Below are 18926 nucleotides of genomic sequence, written 5' to 3'. Positions count from 1 at the left end.
TCTAAAAGGAAAACTTACTGGTTCAAATAAATGCATTGCATTACAAGTACGAAAGCTGTATAGAGTTTAATGACATAATGACCTTTCTGTTTCAGGGGAATTAGATTGTAAGAGTTTCATCCAGTTTTCTTCCGATCACCAGACCAGGGAGGCTCATTTCAACTTTTCACAAGTAAAATACCTTCTTTCTGAGTGGCAGGAAATTTAAATTCCTCCATTGTGTATACACTGGAAATCCCTAATCTCAAATCCATCCATTTTCTACCTATGGTTCAGAAGGTTTTAAAACCAATGTACTGTCAAGAACTTTGGAGAAATAAAATGTCCCAGACATAATCAAATGACATTATTTGTATTCCAGGTTTTACTATGGGATTTATCTTTGACTCCAAGTATCATCAGGGTGGCGTATGGTGACGGATTCTGCCAGATCTGTGCCATTTCATTAACTTGTTGGGTACAGCCCTCCAAGCCTAAGACTAAGCTAATGCTCCATAGCAAAGAAGACAAATTACAAACTCCTTAGTTCATTAGAGTCTGGTATTACATTTCTATTGTTTACTCTAAATGTTTTGTTTAAACTAAGCTCTCTGCTAAATGAGTCGTTAAACGGTAATGTTTGGATTTTCATAATTATAATTGAATTTTACAGGTCTTAAATCAGCAGGAGTTCAGGCTGAGTGAAAAGTTTTAATGCATGACATGTGAAACCAAGGCTTTAGCTAACTTATTTCAGCTAACTGTTTTTCATAAGAAAACTATGAACTCTAACACATAAATTGTCCAGTTCTTTCCTCTCACAGATATAATTCACTATTTGGCTTTAGTAATCACTTATGTACAAATGGCTCAGCACAAGTAGCACCTCACATTTCCACACAGTTAAAAGGATACAGAACTTTTTCACATATATCTGCTGCATTCCTGTAATCCCCACCCCTTAGCTGGGGGCGGGGGGGTGTCTTTTCTCCACAGCTTTTTCCCAAAAGTCTCCCAGGTTGGTTTCTGCAGGGGTTATCTTTCTATTCATCAATCTTAAGATTGATTTTGTTCACTCTTGATCAAATACATCTCATTTTTCAAAACCAACTTTAAAATCTGTTCTGAGGGAAGCATATGCTACTCATCCATCTGCAGCCCATTATTAGAAAACTTTTTCTTTTTTTTTTTTTAGAGGGAATCTCACTCCATTGCTCAGGCTGGAGTTCAGTGGTATGATCTTGGCTCACTGCAACCTCCCCCTCCCAGGTTCAAGTGATTCTTGTGCCTCAACCTCCCGAGTAGCTGGGATTACAGGTGCGCACTACCACACCTGGCTCGTTTATATATTTTTAGTAGAGATGGGGGTTTCACTATGTTGGTCAGGCTGGTCTCGAACTCCTGACCTCAAGTGATCTGCCCACCTCAGCCTCCCAAAGTGCTGGGATTATAGGCATAAGCCACTGCGCCCAGCCCATCAATCTTAAGATTTTGTTCACATCTCATTTTTCAAAACAAACTTTATGTTCTGAAGGAAGCATATTGTACTTATTCATCTGAGATCCCTTATGAGAAAACTTTTTTCTTATAACTGAAGACATAAACAGTGATTTTCAACCCTTTTTTTTTTTCTTACTTAGAATTTTTTATCCAAAAGTCTTATGCAGAACCTGGATTTAAAATAGGCAGAGGTAGGCTGCTTTACCTGACATCCCTGGCAGGTGGCAGCCCACCAGTGACTTTCCTCATGGCTCCTTTCAGCTCCCTGTAGCTGTCTCTGTGCCACCTCCCAGGAAGCTTAAATTCATGCTTCACGAGTTATCATCAAGTCAACTCTGGACCGTGCAAAAGTCTGTCCACAGCCAGTGATTTCTGAGCAAGCGCTGCCCAGGGAGATGACAGCCAGGGCCACACTAAGGAATGTGGTGGCTTGGGCCAGGTGAAGGAACCTTGTAGTTCTCAAGCAGAGTCCTGTCCTCCAGGCCGGGCAGAGGGGGTCCTTGAGGGAAGAGCCCCAGAAAGTTTCCCTGAGCAGCCATTCCTGTTTGTTGCAGGCTTTGCTCCCCCAAGACCTTGACCAAGAAGTTGATATACCTCATTGCCAGGCGAAGCGTTTCATTTTTGCTCAGCTTTTTGTCTGGAGGGTGAGTGGGGATGAGCTTCCTCAGCTTGGCAAAGGCGCTGTTGACATTCTGCTGCCTCCACCGCTCCCTGGTATTTGTGAAGATCTTCCTGGTCATGTTTGAGTTCCTGAGATGGAAAGAAAAAGGGCCCTCAGGGCCAATATCTTATAAGAGGCCTGATTGGGATCACGTGTCCTGCCAAGAACCTGAGATGTTAGATTTTCTCGACTCAGAGCTTAGGAGATTCATTTCCTCAATTTCAGGTTTTTTGACAAGAGAAGAAACTGTCGTAGAGAGGGGAAGGTAAGAACAACACCCTTCAGCCTTTCTCCCTGGCTATTTTGAAGCCTCCAACTGAAAGACTGCTTTGTCCCAATACTCCTATTTCTTCCTTTATAACCAAGCCTTTCTAATTATTCGGAATCAGGTACAATATTGATTGAGTTTATGTGTGAATACAATATATGTTTGGCCAATAGAAAGTTTTTTTTTTTTCTTTTTTGAGATGGAGTCTCACTCTGTCACCCAGGCTGGAGTGCCATGGCACAATCTCAGCTCACTGCAACATCCAGCTCCTGGATTCAAGCAATTCTCCTGCCTCAGCCTCCAGAGTAGCTGTGACTATAGGTGCCTGCCGCTATCTTTGGCTAATTTTTGTGTTTTTAGTAGAGATGGAGTTTCACCATGTTAGCCAGGCTGATCTTGAAGTCCTGATCTCAGGTCATCTGCCCGCCTTGGCTTCCCAAAGTGCTGGGATTGTAGGCATGAGTCACTGCACCCAGCCACCAACAGAAAGTTGAGTATGAATCAACACTGTATTCTCAGAATGAAGCAAAAAAACAAAACGATTCTAGGTTTCATTAATAAAATAAAATTTGGAATGGAGAAGATAATACAGCTCTCTTGTTAGCTGGCAGACCCCACCCAGTGGATTCAGCCCCTCTCTGTAAGAACAGAAATATCCAGACTGGACTATATTTAGGGGAGGAGGAACAGAGTGATGAAGGGTCTTGAAACCGTGTTGTTGGGGTATTTAGTCTCACAAAAATGAAAAGACAAGTCGCAGGTGGGAGTGGTCTTTTGGCGTGGATTCCATAGTAGATACTTGGGCCTCTTCGGGGCTGCACTGGATGACCTTTCCAAGTCTAGAAGAGTGGTTTATCATCATATACTGCCAAGTATTATGCAGCCAGTTTTCACTCTTAGAGGCATGGACCCCTTTTTTTCAGGTGGCTTGGATTAACATGTGTTATAGGAACACTTGGGATGCACTGGCAAACAAGCCAAAGGCCAGCCTCAGGCAGGTTGGTATTTTGGCTTACTGCTATTGGTCTGCTGCCTGCTCCACGCTCAGCTCCCCGGGCACTGAGCCCTTTCTAGTTCTCTAAAGAGTCATGAATATTCTCAACTCTACCCTTTTGCACATTGTCGTTTTCTGTTTTGCATTTCCTCCCCACTCTCTACTTACCTATTTCTTTAAAGAGCAGTCAGATCTTAACTTTCCACCAAGCCCTGACTCTACAGGAGTCTTCAGAGAATTCAGCCATCAGTGGAGCCATATGCATGGTGGTCAAGAGCACAGGCTCCAAGGCCAGAACCCTGGTTTGGCTGTTGGTTCTACTCCCCCCAGCTGTGTGACCTTCAGCAATCTACTTAACCTCTCTGTGTTTCAATGCCTCATAAGTAATGATCAGTTCAGGGGTACTGCATCATCGTGAGGACACATAAAATGATGCACATAAAGCACCTTAGCTCAGTGACTGGCGCATAGTGAAGGCTCAATAAATATTTAATGATTGGCCTGGCTCTATGGCTCACACCTGTAATCCCAGCACTTTGGGAGGCCAGGGTGGGCAGGGCATGAGATGAGGAAATCGAGACCATCCTGGCCAACATGGTGAAATCCCGTCTCTATTAAAAATACAAAAATTAGCCGAGCATGGTGGTGCATGCCTGTAGTAAGAGCCAATCAGGATGCTGAGACAGGAGAATTGCTTGAACCCAGGAGGTGGAGGTTGCAGTAAGTCAAGATCACTCCACTGCACTCCAGCCTGGGTGATAGAGTGAGACTCTGTCTCAACTACAGCAACAAAAAATTAATAATTATTATCTCTACAAATAAAACAGAGAAAAGTAAACATTGTAATTTATCATTTTCTTCCTAATGAAGAAGTTATCATGCAGTAGAGAAGGTCTGAGCTTTGTTTATGTGCTCTTTTGATTCACTTTACAGGAACATATGGGTGTGTGTGTGTGTGTGTGTGTGTGTGTGTTTGTATGCAGAGCATAAACCTGGAAGGATTCAGGACAAACTGTCAACAGTGGTTCCCTGGGGGAGGACAGTAGATTGGGAGAAGAGAAAAAAGGGAGAGAGACTTGTGGTGTTTTATTCTGTATGCCTTAGTATTGTTTTATATATATACACACACACACACACACACATACATATATATGTAAATATATGTATATATATGTATTTTTTTTTGAGACAGCATCTCACTCTGTTGCCCAGGCTGCAGTGCAGTGGCACGTTCTTAGCTCACTGCAACCTCCGCCTCCCAGGTTCAAGCGATCCTCCTGCCACAGCCTCCCGAGTAGCTGGGACTACAGGTGCGTGCCACCATGCCCAGCTAATTTTTTTGTACTTTTAGTAGAGACGGGGTTTCACCATGTTGGCCATGTTGGTCTCGGTTTCCTGATCTCGTGCCCTGCCCACCCTGGCCTCCCAAAGTGCTGGGATTACAGATGTGAGCCACCACTCCCAGCTGTTTTATATTTTTATAAGAAATTATTCATATATTATTTGCTTCATAATAGAAAAAAAAATGTTTTAAATGCCATGGGCTTTAGAGCAGAAACACCCAGCTTTGACTCTCTACTCTCAATTTCCTAGTTATCAGCTGACTCCTCGAAGCCTCGGTTTTCCTCTCTGGAGGGAGATACAGCCATCTGCAGGACTTTCCCGAGGATTACATGAAATGCATTATAAAGTGTCTGGCACGTGGGTGCTAAATAAATGCAGCAATTTCTTCTCTATACACATGGAAAGCATCATTGTTGCAAAGAAAAGCATTTTTCTTTCTCTCTGTGCTTTTTTAAAAAAACTATTTTTGGTAGAGAGAGGGTCTCACTGTGTTGCCCAGGCTGACTTGGAACTCCTGGCCTCAAGCAATCCTCCTGCCTCAGCCTCCCAAAGTGCTGGGATTACAGGCCGACCACAACACCAATTGCATTTTTCAATCATCTCTGTGCCCCCGGGACATTTCCCCATCCCAGCTCCTTTCCTGTTGCCTCTCCTGCTTGTGTCTGAGTTGCAGAGTCCAGTGCTATGCTGCGAATTCACAGTGAACTGGAAGAACTGCAGCCCAAGGTCACTGCATGGCTTCCGGCTCCCTCCACTGTCTACTTGGACCCACATCCTCTCTCTGTGGAGACATTCCTAGTTGGACCCACGGACCAATTACAATACTATGCACTCCAAGCTTTGGGACCAACATTTACTGAACCAGGTATAATGCTTGCTGGCAAGTGCTGAGAGGCTGGCTGATTGTTTTGACGTGTGAGGGAAGCACTGGGACTACAGGAGTGGAGCAGCAGCAGCTAACCAGGAACTCTAGCAGGCTCCCAGGCAGGCCAGGTCCCCTTCCAAAACTGAAAGGGGTGGGCCAGGTGATTCCCAAGGCCTCTTTCTACTCAGAAATGTCACAATGCCTCGCCCACTGCCTTTTTTTTTTTGAGACAGATCTTTGCTGCTGTCACCCAGGCTGGAGTGCAGTGGCCAATCTTACAATCTTGGCTCAATGCAACCTCTGCCTCCCAGGTTCAAGCAATTTTCCTGCCTCAGCCTCCCAGGTAGCTGAGATTACAGGCACCTGCCACCATGTACAGCTAATTTTTGTATTTTCAGTAGAGACAGTTTTTCACTATGTTGGCCAGGCTGGTCTCAAACTCCTGATCTCAGGTGATCACCTGCCTCAGCCTCCCAAAGTGCTGGGATTACAGGCATGAGCCATCATGCCCAGCCCCATTGCCTTTTATCTAACCTAAGTCATTTCTGAATAACCTGACCTCTCATATTACTAGGAAAACATGAATGTTGTCAGAACTATACCCAAGTATACCTAAAATGTAAAAGTTTGAACCTGAATCAAGGGGATTTTAAGGTAGAAAACTATCCAGTTTTGTTCACAGGGACATTGGCCAGGATTGTAGGAGCAAAGTTACATTCACACTTCTCTTATCAAAAGAGGGTCTAGTTCATTCACTAAGCCAACCGTAGTCCCATGGGGGGTCTTTTTCAAGCTGGGAGGAAAAAAGATTAGGCAGGATAAACTAACTGCAGTATTCTTTTCTAAGAGGGCTCTATCCTATTGTATTAGAAACAGACAGAAGAAAACAGAGAAGACTGGCTTCTAAAATGTAGTCTGCCATCCTAGGAGGTGCTTAATCATTCCTTGTTGATTTATCCTCAAGTGTGTTCCTCTCCTTCTCCACAGGGGAAACAGAAATCAGTGATTTAACAAGCTGGAAAAGCTCAAAGTAGAGGTCACTGGAAAATCAGTGCAGTACTTATTAAATCAAAGGAAAATTGCATTTAGTGTTTTTCCAGTTGCAAGGACTGATTGCTGCTAATCGTGATTTCAGAGTAACGTAAGAGCTAAAAAAAAAAAAATACACTAAATGCCACAAAATCAGAGAACATCTGATAGATGCCAAAACAGAGGCAAAGCATTTAGGCCACACAGGGAATCAGCGGTACAGCCTGTGTCCCAGAACTGGATATTCATGCATTTACATCACTATTGAGGACTCCTGCTGGGTCAGGGTTCATAACCTTTTTTGTACCATGGACCCTTTTAGCAGTCTGGGGAAGCCTAGGAACAGATTCCTTTTCAGAACAATGATTTTAAATACATAAAGTAAAAAGGCTTTGGATCCCATCTCACAATAATTATTTTAAGTCCATAAATTAAAATATATAGACACAGAAAATAACCAATTATTTTTAGTAGTTGTTAAAATAACTTAAAATACAATATAGCAATACATGTGCTTCATTTTTAACCCATTAAATAACTAGACATTACGATAATCTCTAAAAAGTGAATGTAGGTGTTGTTTTCAAAAGATCTGCAACATCTGTGACATGAAATGCATGTATTTATGATTTCTACTGGTGACAAATTCACTGCCATGGCTAATACTACTATAATTTATTAACCATATTCATAAATAAAGGAAATGCTATATTTCAATGAAAGGTTAGTGGAAGTAAAGATGTAATTTTTCTCCAGCCAAATTCATAGAACCCCTGAATTCCATCTACATATCCCTGGGTGGATGGGGGTTGTGCGCCCAGGTTAAGAATGCCTAGGTTGGAGGAAAGTCAGGTAGAAACACCAGGAACATGGATATGCATAAATTCTGTTTATATTGTTGCTACTGAAGGTAACACATTAGCAGAGAAAAGGAGGACACAGTCCCCTAAGAAGGTGACCAATGCCCCTAACAAGAGCTGCTACTTTTTGTGCCAGGGGTTCCTGGACACGAAAAGGGGCGTCGGCAGGGAGCGGGGTGGGGCGGGGCTGGGTTGGGGCTGTCCCAGACATTCGCTCACATACAGTTCTTTCTACATTCTGCTTTAAAAGTCTCTTCCTGGCATTTGGTCCTGTGCATTTGTCTCTTCCTTCACCTTGCTCTTGAAAGTAAGTGAAAATACTCAACAGGAAGGGTGGTTTATGTAGTTAGATCGGGGAGCAGTGCTTCACCTCCAACACTAGGCACAGCTTGCCTTTTGAAGTTATTATAGACATAACACAAGTTCATTTAAGAATAAAAATATCAAGCATACACATGTGCCTGAAGTAGAGCAGAAAAGGCTCCCTACCTCTCTAGCTACTCAAGTCTCACTCCCCAGGTGCAGCCAGTTTGGTGTATTACACCCCAACCTTTAAAATCACCATATGTATTATGCAAGTTACTTTTCTCACTTACACAACTGTGCGTGTTGATATATTAAATCAGCACACAGTATGAATACTGCTCTTTGGCGCGGTTCACGGTAGCCTCACACTGGGGGAACCACCTGTTCTAAGACGCACGCAACACCTGCACCTCGCGGCCTGGACGCACGTGGAATACCCCGTCCAACCGGCCCAACCTTCTTCCCTTGCCAGCTGCACTTCTAGGCCCTTTTCTTTTGGTTTTTACGTTTGCTCCCCCTGGCAACTCATCGCCTTGCCTACTAAGTATTTCGGGAGTCCGGGAAAGCATCTCGTGGCTGAAGTTTCGAATCTGCCAGGTGTCCGGGAGGGGCTCCGAGACGCGCGAGCTCCTTGAAGGGCTCTGGGAGATGCGCTGCCGGGAGCGGCACAGGAGGTTCCCGGCATCACGCTTGAAAGCGACGCGGCCCCGCCAACACGCTAGGAAGTCGGCCTGGCACCCCCGGGGCCGAGCCACCACCCCTGCCCCGCGGAAAGTCCCCGGGTCTTCCCACCGAATTGGCTCGGTGGCTGCTACCAAGTCTCCGCCGCTCCCCTGCCCTCCCGGGTGAGTGTGAGTGTGGCTCAGCGAGAGACCCGCAGGCCCACGAGCCCGGCCCTGGTGGCGCCCACGTCCCCCCGGAGTCCACGCACCTCCTCGCCAAGAGCCCGCGCCGTCGCCGTCACCCTCGCCGGCCGTGTGCGCCCTCGCCTGGACACCGCGCCGCCGCCTTTATAGGACACCGCCTTTTGTCTCGCGAGCTCTGGGGGCCCCTTCCCGACGGGGACTCCCACCGGTTCCTCCCCATTCCCCGCGCCCTGGCTTCCCGGATCAGCCCGCTCTTGTGTTCCAGAAAGGGAGCAAGGGAGGAAAGAGAGCCCCGTCTTGTGTGAGACTTGGGGGCGGTAAGGGGGTCCTGCCACACACCTGGGCTAGGGGAGCCGCTTACCCACCTCCTTCTCCAACACATTCAAACCTGGGAAAGTCGGTATCCACTGTTAATTCATCAGTTGTTTATTAAGCCTCAGTGAACCTCCAACTGGAGTTCAGGAACCACTTGCTTCAGAGTCACAGGTGGGGAAGGAGGATCCCATCACCCACAAGCCAGACCCACGAAACCAGGAGTTTTTTGGGGGTAGGGGTGTGGTCCAAAATCTGTATTTTTAAAACCTAAGTATTTCAGGAGATTAAGATGCACAGCAGAATTTAAGTCACTGTACTGGGCAAGGTTCCGAATTTAGCCATCTGTTTCCACAGTGCCCAGTGAGGGAGGGGCCTCCTAATGGGTCCTCCTGCTTCTGCACTTGCCTCCTTGTCTGTTCTCCAACATCATCCAGAATGATGCTATGAAAACACAAGTCAGATTCTGGTCACTTCTCCGCTCAAAACCCCATAGTGGCTCTCCATTTCACTGGGTTAAGCTGAAGTCCTTGTAAGGTGCCCGGACAGCCGGGCGCGGTGGCTCAAGCCTGTAATCCCAGCACTTTGGGAGGCCGAGGCGGGTGGATCGCGAGGTCAAGAGATCGAGACCATCCTGGTCAACACGGTGAAACCCCGTCTCTACTAAAAATACAAAAAATTAGCTGGGCATGGTCGCGCGTGCCTGTAATCCCAGCTACTCAGGAGGCTGAGGCAGGAGAATTGCCTGAACCCAGGAGGCGGAGGTTGCGGTGAGCTGAGATGGCGCTATTGCACTCCAGCCTGGGTAACAAGAGCGAAACTCCGTCCAAAAAAAAAAAAAAAAAAAAAAAAGGATCCCGGACATACCTTTTACCCCTCTGCCTGTCTCTTCTCCCTGGGGCTCACTCAGTTCTAGCCACTCTGGTCTTTGTTGTTTCAGGAATACACCAGACACTCTCCTTCCTCCAGGCCTTTTGGCTGACTGTTTCCTCTGCCTTAAACACCTCCCTCAGATAGCCACGATTCCCTCCCTAACCTCCTTTCATTCATTCAACACATTATTATTGAGCCTATCATGAGCTAAGCCCTGTTCTAGTTGCTGGAGGCACAACTTCAAACAAAGCAGATACAAGTCTTTGCTCTCAAGGAGCTGACATCTTTAGGTCTTCACTCAAATATCACCTTCTCAGTGAAGTCTCTAACCACAATATCTAAAATTGCACCGTCTGTCTGATATGCTAGCAAGCCTGTAACCCTACCTACTCCAGAAGCTGAGGCAAGAGGATAGCCAGAGGCCAGGAGTCTGAGGCTGTAGTGCACTATAAATAGCACCTGTAAATAGCCACAACACTCCAGCAGTCAACATAGTGAGACCCTATCTCATAAAAAAAAAAAAAAAAGAAAAATTAATTTACACACACACAGCATCTTCATCCTTGTTTGCTTTATTCTTAACACTCCTCCCCACTTAGTAATATTTACTTATCTTCTCTGCCTCTTCCCCACCCCGTCTACTCCCAGTGAATAGGTGTTCATCAAATGTTGATTAATGAATGAATAAGTAATGAATTCCTAGGTACCACCGTCTCTGAAAGATCTGGTATAGGATCTGGCACGATAAATTCACAAATGCATTAAACCTTAGCGGATAAGAGCAAAGCGCTCCAGAGTTACATTACCCAAGTGGAAATGCCTTGTCTATTCACTTATGTGATCCTAGGCAAATTATAGAATGTATGCTTGCCTTAGTTTCTTTATCTGTAAAATGGGGACAAAGACAGAATTGTGAGCATTAAATGAGAAAAAAGAAGGTAAGGCATTTAGCAGTATGCCTAGCACAGTCGGTATATTGTATATTTTATTGTGGTCCATTGTATTATTGTTAATAACTATTGGCTCCCTTCCCTGGGAGAGGATTATATAGCCCCATTCACTGCCATGTGATTGACAGCCCCTCCCTGTAAGTGGCGGGACTATACCTCCCTGCCCTATTGCCAGGCTTGACCATACGACTTGCATCAGCCAGCAGAATGTGAGCAGCCCTAATGTTGCTCATGATGAAGCTTTACGAGGGGCTGCTGGACCTGGCATGGTAGTAATCCCAGCACTTTGGGAGGCTGAGGCGGGCAGATCACTTGAGACCAGGAGTTCAAGACCAGCCTGGCCAACATGGTGAAACCCCATCTCTACTAAAAATATAAAAAATTAGCCAGGCATGGTGGTGCATCACTATAATTCCAGCCACTCGGGAGGCTGAGGCAGGAGAATCGCTTGAACTTGGGTGGCAGGGGTTGCAGTGAGCCAATATCATGCAACTGCATTCCAGCCTGGGGACAAAGCAAGATGCTGATTGGGATTGCTGGATAGGCTCAGCCACGACAAAGTTATATTTGGGGTTGCCTGTGCAGCCTGGACGCCACGGAGCAAACCCACAACCATCTATAGCCCTCATATAACATGAGTGAGAAATCAATCTTTACTGTCTTAAGTCACTGAGACTTTGGGGTTGTTTGTCACACCACCACCCACCTTACCCACCTCCAAAACAAACTAACAATACAGTTTTATTATAAATTAAAATGTGTTGGATAAATTGCTGCGTTATGGTGGTAGGCGGGGAGTGCGGTAGGATGGGAGGTGGGCCCGAAGGTGAGGAAAGCTCTGTATCTGTTTTCAAGGTACTAACTGTATTCGAAGGGAGAAGACATGACAATGTGACTAATATAAGATAGACAGTCCGGCATGCGAGAGTGTGAAATTAGAGTTAGGGATAGAGCGGTAGATTCTAGCTGGATCACAGGTTGCCCATGGGAAGGATGGCATTTAAACTAGGCCTTGGAGCAAGGGTGGCTCTGACATTTGTGGGGTCCATGACAAGGGTACAAATGGAGACTCCATCCCCACCCACATTCTTTTCCCACCTGCTAGCTCTGTCCTTTTCTGTGAAGGGCCTTGTTGTGAATATGATGTGAACTAGCCCACATGGGCCTCAGGAATAGCCCTATCTAGGCCCTGGAAATGGGCTCACAGCCATTTGAGCAGAAATTCAGGGGTCCCAGATACCCAGAATATGTTCCAGAAGGTAGGACATGGGGGTTGGGGGTTGGGTGAGCACTGGAGGAGGGCCAGAACAGGGCCATCTAAAGCACAGTGTCCAGGGCAGGGGCTCTGACTGCCTGGGTGGCTGGTGGAAGGGTAGTAAAGGCTGGGTAGGAATTATAATACTAGTGTAGGAGTGGAGGAGGGCAGCCCAGGCAAACACAACCGTGTGCTTTGAACATGGGAACAGTATGTTTAGTTACAGGTCACAGGACTCATTCTGGTGGCAGTATAGAGGATGGATTGGAGGGTGGATTAGAGAAAATTAGTTGGTCAAAAGCGATCTTTAGAAACATAACCTAAAGCCAGACATGGTGGCTCATGCCTGTAATCCCAGCACTTTGGGAGTCCAAGGCAGGTGGCTCCCCTGAGGTCAGGGGTTTGGGACCAGCCTGACCAACATGGTAAAAACCCATCTCTACTAAAAATACAAAAATTAGCCAGGTGTGGTGGTGCATACCTGCAATCCCAGCTACTTGGGAGGCTGAGGCATGAGAATTGTTTTGCTTGAGGCAGAGGTTGCAGTGAGCCAAGATCACGCCACTGCACTCCAACCCGGGCGACAGAGTTGAGACTCCATCTCGAAAAACAAACAACAAAAACCTAATGTTTGCAGTCATTTTCCCCGATTTGCTCCTCTTTCTGCTCCTCTGTTCTACCTATATGGCAATTCTGATACAGCAAATGTTACATTTTAAAGCAATAACCAGTATTAATCTTCACCTTAGCCAAAAACTGTAAGGTAATATTTTTTTCAATGGCATATTTTACAGCTGAGAAAAAGAACTGTGGTAATAGTGCAGCAAGATTGGAAATGTGTGATGCTAAATGAAACAATAAGCTGTCAAATAGGATCTGTGTGCAAATGGTCAAGGACTGAGAGAAAGGACAGGGGCTGCAGAGAAAGGAGCATGATTGTGTTGACATACTGGGACCAGGATTGATGTTTTTTTCCTTTCAAAATGTTCTTAAATGCTATTGTTGGTTTTATACTTTTAGAAGCTGGGGAACAATCTTTGGGGCATCATTCCACTAGCAGTGATCCTTCAGAGTGATGAGTCCTCTCCCATACCAGTGTCCCAATGTAGAGAATTTGGGGGCTAGGACCTGCAGGGGAAGGGGTTGAAGTAGGAATTTACATAAGCCGATTATTGGGGGATTAGGTTTGGGCAGCTAAACGCCTCTGTGTGCTTGAGCTAAAACCCTTACTATTCATGGCTCTCACCGCCCCCTGGAGAGACTGCACCTGCGAGCTCCTGGGGAGGAAACAGAGGGCTGGGGAGGGAAGGGCAGGTCACTAGGAGAGCTTGGGCACTGTCAGGCTTTCTGGTTCTCCTGGTTTAATTGATATGTCTGGATTAGCCTGTGAATCTTTGCCTTCTAGTCCTATATACAGGGGTTGTCAGTTTCAGGAAAGACCAAACCTTGAATTTTTGTTATTTATTTAATTTATTCATAAAAGTAGAGACGGGATCTCACCATCTTACCCAAGCTGATCTTGAACTCTTGGACTCAAACAATCCTCTGGACTTGGCTTCCCAAAGTGTTGGGATTACAGGAGTCAGCCACAGCCATGGCCCAAACTTGGAACTTCTGGAAGGGATTTCTGCCATCCTAAGTGGGTGTGGGCCAAGACTGTTTTGGCTGGAGGTCAAGCATCAGCCTTTGCCACTCTTAAAACTCTCTTCTTCCCTCCTCCATTCTTGACCCTTTACCAATCTCCAATTCTATGTATTGAGGCCCCTATTCATCCATCATCTCTCCATTTATCCAGTCATTTATTCATCTCTTCTTTCATCCACCTATTGTGCATGCATCCATTAATTTATTAAACAGATGAATTAGCTGGTTCTTGATATTTAATACAATTTACTAGTAAATCCTTCTAGGTAGGTTTTGTTCCTTCATGTGTTCTGTCTCAAATTAATTTTGGCACGTTGACATATAATTTTGGACATTTTCTGATTCATTAGAAGAGTGTTATATTCAGTTATTCAGTTACTTTCTAAAATCTCTGTATTTGTTTTATACCTTCTCATGCCTCATGTTATGTGTTTATGACTTCTCTTTCTCTCTTCTTGATCCTTGTTGCAAAAGTCTGTCCATTTTATTGCTCTTAAAAATAACTGGCTCTGGGATTTGCTTATCATTTTTATGATTTTCAAATACACTTTCTACCAAATCTTTATTAAATCTGTTCTTTTTATTTATGTTTATCTCCTCTCCACCCTACCACTCTTGGAATGAATGCTTATTTATTTTTACTCTTTCTTGTTTAGTAAGAAAAGCATTCCAGGATGTGAACTTTCTTCTGATATACCTTTGGGGATATCCCGTTTTCATTTGCAGTATCATTGTCCTTGGTTTCTAATGTCTGTTGCTTATTTTTCTTTTTGAAAGTGTTTTTAAATTTTCTTGTGTTTTTTGGCAACCATTTGCAATTAGTTTCTAATTTTGTTGCATTATAGTGAAAGATATGCCCTGTATGTTTTTTGCTTGGGTATATTTATTGAGCATTTCTTTCCTCTTTGGTAAAACATACATTCAAATTTTATAAATGTTTCATAGGTACTAGAAAAGGAGATATATTCTCTGTTTGAATGGCAAAATGTCCTTTTACACATCCATTAAATAAATTTATATTCTTGGAAGTTTTGATCTACTTGATCTATTCAAGAGAGCACTGTGTGAAAATCTCCCTTTACTATTTTGTGTCTGTTCTTTTTGTTTTTCCAGGAGTGTTTGCTTTAGATCTTTACATCTTTTGATGCATTGCTTTTAAAGCATAAAGACCCATGGAAGTTTTTTTATTGACTTAGAGGATTGTAGCCTATATCAGTATAGAATGTCTTGCTTTTTATCATGAATTTCATTTTGTTTATTATATTAATATTACAACCCCTTTTGAATTTGCATTTTCCAAGTTAAACTGTGTCCACTCTTTACACTTAATTTGTGGGTGTGTGGGAGTGACTCTTGGTTGTAAGAAACTCTTTTTGATACATTTCAATTCTTTTAACTCTTTTTTTCTTTAAAGGAGGCCCTACCTCCATGTTGAATTCTTCAAAACAAATCTCATTCTAGTTTACTTGCTACATTATAAACTTCATGAGGACAAAGACTTAGTTTCCTTAATCACTAGACCCCAGGAATTGTGCTCACTTGTGCATAAAAGCTGCTTGATCAGACATTTGTTGAATGAATGCAAGAAAGCTCTTATTTCTTCAGACAGCTGCCTCCAGCCTGCCCTGCTTTCTATCAGCAGACACATAGCTTGCTCTGTGAGGTAATGTTACCAAGGCCATAGAAGGATTATTATTATTATTTTTTGGTTGTTTTTTAAGAAGGAGAGAATATCTTGTCTGCTACATGGAGAGAACAAGAGAAGAGGTGCAGTGGGGGGCCTGGTTAGGATGCTATGAAAGCAATGCAGCTTGATTTGAGGAGGGGGTTGACATTAAGCATCGACTCTGGGCCAGGGACTGAATCCTCTGCCCCAATTATTCAACCTTAAGTTCTAGGTGTCATGCTAGGCATTTCACCCAGGTTTTCTTATTCAATATGAAAAATTATAAATATTAAAGTTACATAACAAGTTATCCTAAACAAAAAAATTTCTCCCAAAGAAGTCAAATAGTAAAACGTACACTTAAAGAAACAAGCATATAGCTGGCTCAGTTTTACTAGTGGTTTTTAGACACACATCTTTTCAGAGCCTGCAGAAGCTGCAAATTCTCACAGATGTTCAAACTACTCCATTCACAGGCCCACAGAGCAACTCAGTGAAAAGCTCACATCCTCCCAGGCTCTTCCTGCCTCCCTCATTCCAACCTCCCTCAAATAAGATAATTATCAAGCAAGTAGCAGCAGGTGAGAGAAAGCAGGTGACACAGGAAACCAGGGCACTTGGAAGGGAGAAATGCACTGATATGGCCAGCATCTCTGCCTGAGCAGTGGGCAATGCACCAGAGGGGTAAGAGCTTTTGTCTTCTCTCATAAGTAAAGGGAGATTTGGTTGTTTTGTGCCATTTTTGGTGACAAAAATGGTTCTTTTCTTAGTCATGACAGAGAAGGAGAGATGCTAGACTCTGGACCAGAGTCTCTGATATACACTGGTTTTATGGCCTTAGACAGGTAGTGGTATCCTGCTGAGCCTGTTTCCTATAACATGGGAATGATAAATACTTATTGATTGGCTATGGATTAAGATAGGATATTGGAAAATGCCAAATAGCAGGCAGTTTCGTGTGTCAGCTAAGAGAGACCTTTGCCTTGGCTCTGGAGGCTGACTGGCTGGTGTTGGCATCCTTGCTTTGATACTATCATAGTTGTCATCCTAAGCAAGTTAACTTATCCCAGACTCAATCTTCTCAGCTATAACTTAGAAATATCATCTCATGGGTTATTGTGAAGATTCAGTGAGCTAATGTATGAAAAGTTAGTGCTTTGGAGTAAATACTGAAAAATAGTGCTAATAGTCATCTAATGGAACCATAGTTACTCAATACACAGTTTTCATTTTATTTTTACTACCAAAAAACTCTATCTGAAAGCTAGACGGCAAATCTAAACACATGCCCCTAACTTCTGCCAGAGGGCACTTTCAGTTTTTTTCTTTCACAGGCGGAATCCAGCATTCTGGCTCCCACCTCTCTCCTTCAAATTACTTGGTTTCTGTGCTGCTCAAAAGTTTTTATTTTTATTTTTCTAATATTTGAAACAAAGCCCAGGGCTGGATGAAAGAGAAGCCAGAGGAAAAAGAAAAACTTCTCTTGAGCATCAGGCCTTTCTCTCACATTTAACTTCCACTCTTCAGCACCCCAGACCCAGGACCCCTTGGTAACACCCACACACCCACATTTCATCTCCAAGACACCTGGTGTTAAAGCCATGAGGGTATTTCTGTCCAGAGCAAATGTTGACTATTGCAGCATAAAGCAGTGGACACAACTACTTCAAGTGAGCCTCCCTTAGTTACCAATTAGAGGGACACAGAGCCCTCGGTGTGCCCAGCTGTCCACCTCTCAAGACCAGGCTGGCTTGGCCTTGACTCCATAGATCTGGGGCTGTGAGTGCTTCTATTTTCAGCCAATAAACCCAAGCACAGTGGGGAAACCAAGGAGAGGTTTTGGGGTGGGCAGGACCAGGTACTGAAGAAAAGAAAGGGCTGGTGTAATTCCCCTTTCCTTCTTTATTCTCTGGTCTTTGTGTAAGGGACATGACTCATCAATGGGTCCATTAGATGAGGATTTAGATGTTCTGTGGGCAGCAGATAAGGGTGCAGCCTACTTGCAGAAAGTAAATTCATTGAATACTCCTCATAAAGTCAATACTGTCAGGCTTATCAGCTGTCCTCATTTCCCACTCAGCTCCCTGGGGACCAGACTTGAAATAAAAGGCCACAGCTCTGGGCGCTGAGATTGAAGGTGCAGGATGGAGCTGGGGAGGGGCCTCTGCCCTCTAGGCTGCTTTTCAGGCAAGTAGGGGAAATCTGCCAGGTCAAGCTGCCCAGAGCCCTCAGCTTCTCAGACTGACAAATCCCAAACCAAATACACACACCCGAAGGATGAGGGAGGCATCCCCTTACTCCTGAAATCCAGCAGATGTTTCCAGGAGGCCCCACTGTGCTTAGGAAAATTAGAGGCTGTCACCTCAAATGCAACCAATAAGAAAACACACAGAGGAAACCTTAATTTCCCACTACTGTAGTTACCTTTGCTTTTCATAACAGATACTTCTCACTACCCAAGAGCACATGCATCTTTTTAGCTGGCGGGGATATGGTTTATTTGCACATTGCCTGAACTAAACAGGTTACCAGCTGGGGTTTCAGACCTGTTTCTGAGACTCACACTGTAGCTGATGCAGACTGGTTTAACAACATACAAGCTGTGCCTGGCTCCCCTCCCACTCACCGTCCCTATGGTCTCTGCAGGGATTATAGGCTTGCCCAGGCCTCATCAGCCAGAGCTCTCCTACCCAGGCAGCAGAATCTGTCTGGATGGAAATGAGGAACAGTGAAGACAAGATGGCCTCATTTAGTATGGCCCAGAAAGCCACTGGAGTCCCAAGCCTTCTCGTACAGGTAGAGGTAGGGTAGAAGGTCAGTTGTTAGCACAAACTACCCTCCTCCTACAATCAGAGCAACTGCTTTTTACCCTTTGGAGCCCACAGTCTCCAAAGGTGAACAGTCAATAGGGCAATGAGGACTAAGTTAAGACCCCGAATTTAAAATCGCCACTAAGCTTATCTCCTTTCCTGGCTTCTGTTCTCCCTAGCTTCCAGTTATGCCGGGGCATCACCATGTGAAAAGTCTATCCTGTCCTAGTTTCTAACTGAAGTGACAGGGGTAGAAATGGCTCCAGCCTCGTTCCCACATCTCTCACATTGCCTGTATTGTGATGCCCAGCCCTAGCACTGACCATTGGTCTCCACTCCTCCGCTGTGTTCCAAAAATTGCCTTCATGTCTTCCCCACAGTCTAGAATCTCACTGGCTCTCCGGCATCAATTCATCAAACTGAGCTTTTGTCTCGGCTCTCAAAGGCCTATTGTAATTCCCTGGAACTCTCTGGGTAAGACCATGCCTTGTCCTATCGTACTTCCTTTCTTTGGCTTGCAATGCTGCTCTTGAGCTCTACTTTCCAGACCATCTCCGAAGTGTGCTCTGCTCACTTGGCCTCAAGCACTTCCTGATCCTGGGCTCCTTGTGCCCATGTGTAGTGCTGACTGAGAATTCCTAAGAGTGACCTTAATCCACCTAGGGGCCTGTGCCCACCTGACTAAGTTTCTATCCTCTGTCCCTGCAACTATTGGGATTCTAGGGTCTCTAGTCTCAGTGAATT

General features: G+C 44.6%; 2 protein-coding genes and 1 long non-coding RNA gene across 5 annotated transcripts in view; 1 reads left to right on the top strand and 2 right to left on the bottom strand.

Annotated features, from left to right (window-relative positions):
• Positions 1–1386: 1386 nt before the first annotated feature.
• On the bottom strand, positions 1387–8964 carry TAL2 (TAL bHLH transcription factor 2). The gene is made up of 2 exons (XM_032240273.1): positions 8738–8964; positions 1387–2229 (listed from the first exon to the last, which is right to left on the bottom strand). The coding sequence occupies exon 2, from the start codon at positions 2217–2219 to the stop codon at positions 1893–1895; it is 327 nt and encodes a 108-aa protein (XP_032096164.1). The 5' UTR covers positions 2220–2229; positions 8738–8964; the 3' UTR covers positions 1387–1892.
• Positions 2149–18926, bottom strand: part of FKTN (fukutin) — a 94680-nt gene continuing 77902 nt past the window's right edge. Inside the window, exon 11 of one of the 3 annotated variants that reach the window (XM_032240267.1) lies at positions 2149–2229. In XM_032240267.1, the coding sequence (XP_032096158.1) occupies positions 2216–2229 (14 nt within the window). In that variant the 3' untranslated portion in view covers positions 2149–2215. Of the gene's footprint in view, positions 2230–9075; positions 9429–18926 lie in introns of those variants that run through there. The other 2 variants (XM_032240265.1, XR_004257492.1) reach the window with 2 other exon arrangements.
• LOC116524808 lies at positions 9427–10398 on the top strand. The gene is made up of 2 exons (XR_004257493.1): positions 9427–9521; positions 9838–10398. It is a non-coding gene; the product is annotated as an uncharacterized LOC116524808 (long non-coding RNA).

This window comes from Sapajus apella, unplaced genomic scaffold, assembly GCF_009761245.1.
Source record: "Sapajus apella isolate SASKATOON/1434 unplaced genomic scaffold, GSC_monkey_1.0 scaffold46, whole genome shotgun sequence".
Classification (NCBI taxonomy): domain Eukaryota; kingdom Metazoa; phylum Chordata; class Mammalia; order Primates; family Cebidae; genus Sapajus; species Sapajus apella.
This window is presented reverse-complemented; position numbering and strand designations above follow the sequence as displayed.